The following is a 5250-nucleotide window of genomic DNA, read 5'->3' as shown; positions in this document are numbered from 1 at the left end:
TAACTGAATTGATTGCACACTCGTCAGTCATAATTCAGATTTTTACCTTCCATCTGTGTTTTTGTTTTGTAGTATCTAACAGGGAAATCCCAGAGCAAGGTCTTGAAAATACGGCTATGAAAGTCCTGCCTGCTGAGAAAATGACTCCCGAGAGGGTTTATGGTAAAACTGGTTCTATGAGAAAGACAAAGGTTCCCATAACTGCAACACCTTACACCGTGGCTTCCCTCCAAGTTGCGACGAATAGCTTCTGTCAAGATTCCCTTCTGGGAGAGGGTTCACTTGGTCGTGTTTACAAGGCTGATTTCCCCAATGGAAAGGTAAAAATATGCTTCCTGCCGTTTTAAATGAGTTATAGAACCCTGGTGGAATAACAAGTCCTTGTTATTACTCATAAACGTCAAGTTTGTGGGTGACTGAATCAGCTCTATTCCCATTTTTTGCCAATCTGGAGTGTGAAACTATTTTATGCATTTTGAACTTGAGCATTATGAATATAGCAGATTATTCATTTACCATGGTTAATCAAATAAGAATTGGTTACACTGCCCAGGCGATTATTGTTTTCTAGCATGTTTACTATAAAATGCATCAAATGTAAGAATATAAGAGGTTTTTAATACATACACCCTCTTCCTCTTTTCCCCCTCTGTAATGCTGTGCACTCCAGCTGAATTCTATGCCACTTTTGCAGGTTATGGCTGTTAAGAAGGTAGACAGTGCCGCTATTTCCTTGCAGGAAGAAGATGATTTCCTTGAGGTTGTATCAAGTATGTCACGACTTAGGCATCCAAACATCGTGCCACTTACAGGGTACTGTGTGGAGCATGCGCAAAGGCTTCTTGTTTATGAGTACATTGGAAATGCAACGCTGCATGATATGCTGCACTTCTCTGATGAGATGAGCAGAAGACTTACATGGAACATCCGTGTAAGAATAGCACTAGGCACTGCTCGGGCATTAGAGTAAGTTACTTTAATCCCTTGCTATTTCTGAAGGTTCTAGTGGATGACACATATAATGTTAACGTTTTCCAAATCTTTGTATAGATACCTGCATGAGGTGTGCTTGCCATCTGTTGTTCATAGAAATTTTAAGTCCGCAAACATCCTACTTGATGAAGAGCATAATGCACATTTATCTGACTGTGGGCTCGCTGCCTTGACACCCAATACCGAGAGACAGGCAAGTATCACAAATACATCCAAGTACCGAGATAGTTATCAAATGGCACCTGTAGGTGTAACCTGCACTAACTACTTGGTTTGTCGTTCCAGGTTTCTACTGAAGTGGTTGGCTCATTTGGATACAGTGCCCCAGAGTTTTCCATGTCAGGAATTTATACTGTAAAGAGTGACGTGTACAGTTTTGGAGTAGTGATGCTAGAGCTATTGACCGGAAGGAAGCCACTAGACAGGTATATACCCTCTAGCTTCTATTCTGATCCTGTTGTGTTACACCTTATAATTAGTAAAAATGACCTTTGTACGGCTGTTGCAGTTCTAGAGAGAGGTCAGAACAGTCTCTTGTTAGATGGGCTACGCCTCAGCTTCATGACATCGATGCACTTTCTAAGATGGTTGATCCAGCATTGAACGGAATGTACCCTGCGAAATCACTCTCCCGCTTTGCAGACATAATTGCACTCTGTGTTCAGGTACCGTCTTTCTTTGGGACAGATATTCAGTTGTATGGCAGCATTTAATAATTTATACAGTTTTGCTAAAGCACATGATGTGCTATAAGTATTGCACATCTAAGTCTAGATGTGCTATAAGTATTGCACATCTAAGTCCTATGTCATTGATCTTATGTTGAGATTCGTGTAGATATTTTTTTTCTTTTTTCTCTTTCTCTCTATGCTTAATTCACTCACTTAGATGTGCAATAACTAGAGCACATCTAGATGTGCTCTAGACACACCCTTATTTATAAAAGAAGAAAAAACAGTCTTATAGTTTATTCAAATTCTTGCAATCTTACGTGGCTAATCTGATTAATATTGCAAGTACTAAATTACTTGATCTATGTTTGAGTTGCTTCGATTTACAAAGCAAATGCATGTGTCATAAAGTTACCCTGGCTCATTTCTTAGAATTTATTCTTGGCATATTTTGCCTCATGTATTTCATGTCAGGGGCATATCCTAATACCTAATAATTGTTTCTGTGATTTCTTTGTGCAGCCGGAGCCAGAGTTCCGTCCTCCTATGTCTGAGGTTGTCCAGCAACTTGTGCGCCTGATGCAGAGAGCTAGCATAGTAAGGCGGCAATCAGGCGAGGAACTTGGGTTTTCTTACAGAGCTCCAGAACGCGAAGGAGATGCGAGAGACATTTCCTTCTGAGCATTTTCTTGAATGGCAAAAGTGAAAAGGAGGTCTGAGGGACAAATACAAGAATTGGGTGACTGCACATGAACTGGATACATGAGTTGTTCAGTTGTTCAGACGGTTGAGGATCAAATGAATTTGAGAAGATAATTTTGGTATTTACATTGTTCAATTATGCTCATTCTTCTCTTCGTTTTGTTCGGGGTAGTCTACTTCACAGTTAAACTGTGTTCTCAAATCAAGGGCGTGTACAGCATGTTAGTCGGGGTAGAGAAAAGAAATGTTAATGCAACAGGATAACTCTGTTGGATGTCAAACAAGTACATACCTTTTCCTTGGCATTGCGTTCCATCCTACTTCATGTTCTTACTGTATAGGCTAAAATTTCTATGATTATGCGACCTTTTGTAAGTAATTTATGGGAAAACTTTGATCTGTGTTTGTCCACCATGACATATAATACATGGAGTGAGCGATACCTCAGTATATGAACTATACATCTCAATAGCGTACGCAGCAGCAGCAAGAATTGTATTGTTACATCTCTCTGGAGGTCCTAAGCTGCTGTTGCTAGCAGTGCTATTTAAATCCTCCTCTTTGCCATCATAGATACGTACATTTGAGAAAAGCTATGCCAAAATCAAAGACCCCCATGAAGATCTTGAGATGAGAAATGCAGGTACATACATACCCTCTAAGTCATCACCTATCCTTGTCCTGTATCAAGTTGCCGACCATCTTGGCAAGAGGCACGGTGCCCTTGGCCATGATCTCCAGCTTCGATGTGTTGGAAGCGTGCGCGAACAGCGAGAGCCCGAACATCAAGAGCTCGGGCAGGAACAGCCTCGACGAGAGGAAGCCGTGCCAGTAGTGCGGCTCGAGGTCGAAGAACGCGTTGAAGAAGCGTCGTGTACCTTGGAGGTCCAGCTTGAGCAGGACGTCCATGCCGAAGCAGAAGAATTCCCTCTGCCGCCGCCTGTCCGTCGGCCACAGCTCCTTCCACACCTCGGCGGCGAGCGCGTCCCCGGCGATGCCGCCGTTGCCGGTGTCTAGAAACCGCACGATGGAGTCTGCCACGATGGGCGCGGTCGCCAATGTGCGCGCCACCATGTACCCTGTGGAGGGATGCACCATCCCGGCCGTGCCGCCGATGCCTACCACCCTCTGCGGCAGCACGGGCAGCGGCCCGCCCATGGGGATCACGCAGCGCTCGTCCTCCTCGACGCTCCTGATGCGAATTCCCAGGTGCCTCAGCCGCGCGGCCATGCGCTCCTGGATGTCGTCCATGGAGAGCCCCGGGCGCGCGACCAGCGACGTCTCCTCGAGGAAGATCCTGGTGGGCGAGAAGGGCATGGCGTAGAGGAAGGTGGGCACGCGGCTGTTGCGTTCCTTGATCGCGGACCCCTCGGGGAGGTGGGAGTCGCGCCAGTCCATGAAGAGCATCTTGTCGATGTCGAAGGGGTGCTCGTCGACCTCGGCGAGGATGCCGTAGGCGACCTGGTATCCCGGGTTGTAGGGCTTGTCGTACTGCACGAGGCAGCGGGAGAAGCCGGTGGCGTCGAGGACGACGGTGGCCGGGACGGCGACGCCGTCGTCGCAGATGAGGAGGGAGGAGGCCTCGTTGTGGACCACCTTGGCGACCTTGGCCTGGTGGAAGCGGACGCCGTGGGCGATGCAGCGGTCCATCATGGTGGACTTGAGCTTGCGGCGGGCGACGCGGGCGTAGGGGCGGTGGAGCGACTTGGAGGTGCGGTCGTCGATGAAGACGGAGGCGGAGGGCCAGACGGTGTCGAGGCAGTCGGAGAGGCCCATGGCCTCGAACTCGTCCACCCAGACGCCGTAGTTGTTGGGCCAGACGAGGCCCGGGGAGGGGTCGATGGAGACGACGGAGAGGCCCGCCTCGGCGACGCGCTGCGCCACGGCGAGCCCCGCGGGCCCGCCGCCCACGACGGCGAGGTCGACGGGCCGGGAGCGCGCCGGGTCGTAGCGGGGCAGGTCGAGGGACAGCAGCTCGGGCCGCGGCGGCGGGGCCAGCGAGCGCAGCGCCTGCCCCGCCGACACGGACGCCGTGGCCCTGCAGACGATCGCCGCCCGCCCCGGCGGCGCGGGCCGCGGGGCCTGCGGCGGCCGGCAGGCGTGGTGGGCGCGGAGGAGGAGGGCGGTGGTGGCCATGGGAGGTGGGGATTCGCTGCCGCGGCGTGGCCGTGTAATCCTGAGTCGATAAGCTACTTATTGTAGAGTGGGGGCGGGGCGAGGGAGAGAGAGGTGAGCTGAGGGCGGAGTGGTGGGGAGCCACCACACCACTGCCTGCCGTCCGTGGCCGTGGGTGGCGGATTCCACCGGGTAGATCCTGTGAAGGTGGTGCGAGCGTCGGGACAAGAGGTGGAGGGGAAACCCATCTCGGTTCCGCAGCCGCTAGCACAAAATACACATGGACTGGATTGGATATGCTTGTCTCTCTTCAAAACCTCCAAAATCCGTCGGAGCAGTGCGCTGCTAGAGCGGAAGGAGGATCTGGGGAATAGGATGCGTGTTAGTTCGGCAGTGGCTGGGCTAGCGATCAGTCGGTGGCAGGACGAGTACGGACTGCAGCTTGAAATCGACATGATAGGCCGTAGTGAATTCTCCCCCCCAAAAAGGATTACAGTACTGTATTTACTTCACAAAATACACCACATTTAGCAATAGACGAGATGACACTAATGTGGTATCTAGTAAAAGGGAAACAGAAGTTATACCTTTGATTTGACAATTTCATTCAAGAGTTTCGAACAAATCGGCCGATCCATGCGATAACAGACATCGATCGGGTCTCTTTCATTCACAGGAAGGATTTTCACATCGACTTTGGAGAATTGGGATCTTTAGAAGAAGAAGAAAAAACTCTATATCAGTCGTGTGATCTGTATTGCCGAGTCCT

The 5250-nt window shown here is 49.8% G+C and overlaps 2 protein-coding genes across 2 annotated transcripts in view; one reads left to right on the top strand and one right to left on the bottom strand.

Annotated features, from left to right (window-relative positions):
• The window catches only part of LOC119316531 (protein STRUBBELIG-RECEPTOR FAMILY 8-like), a 6232-nt gene extending 3546 nt beyond the window's left edge, over nucleotides 1-2686 (top strand). Inside the window, exons 11-16 of the mRNA XM_037590851.1 lie at nucleotides 73-320; nucleotides 695-966; nucleotides 1051-1186; nucleotides 1279-1418; nucleotides 1502-1658; nucleotides 2187-2686. Of these exons, the coding sequence (XP_037446748.1) occupies nucleotides 73-320; nucleotides 695-966; nucleotides 1051-1186; nucleotides 1279-1418; nucleotides 1502-1658; nucleotides 2187-2345 (1112 nt within the window). The 3' untranslated portion in view covers nucleotides 2346-2686. The remainder of the gene's footprint in view (nucleotides 1-72; nucleotides 321-694; nucleotides 967-1050; nucleotides 1187-1278; nucleotides 1419-1501; nucleotides 1659-2186) is intronic.
• Nucleotides 2687-2765: 79 nt separating this feature from the next.
• LOC119316530 (lycopene beta cyclase, chloroplastic-like) lies at nucleotides 2766-4626 on the bottom strand. Its single transcript, XM_037590850.1, has one exon. It carries the CDS (start codon nucleotides 4500-4502, stop codon nucleotides 3033-3035), a length of 1470 nt encoding a protein of 489 aa, XP_037446747.1. The 5' UTR covers nucleotides 4503-4626; the 3' UTR covers nucleotides 2766-3032.
• Nucleotides 4627-5250: the final 624 nt, after the last annotated feature.

This window comes from Triticum dicoccoides, chromosome 6A (assembly GCF_002162155.2).
Source record: "Triticum dicoccoides isolate Atlit2015 ecotype Zavitan chromosome 6A, WEW_v2.0, whole genome shotgun sequence".
NCBI classification, from domain to species: domain Eukaryota; kingdom Viridiplantae; phylum Streptophyta; class Magnoliopsida; order Poales; family Poaceae; genus Triticum; species Triticum dicoccoides.
The sequence above is the reverse complement of the archived record's forward strand: the minus strand, read 5'-3'. Positions and strand labels throughout refer to the sequence as shown.

Bases quoted from the DNA above. Each gene is read 5' to 3' on its own strand.
- LOC119316530 (XM_037590850.1), bottom strand. From the start codon at position 4,502: ATGGCCACCACCGCCCTCCTCCTCCGCGCCCACCACGCCTGCCGGCCG.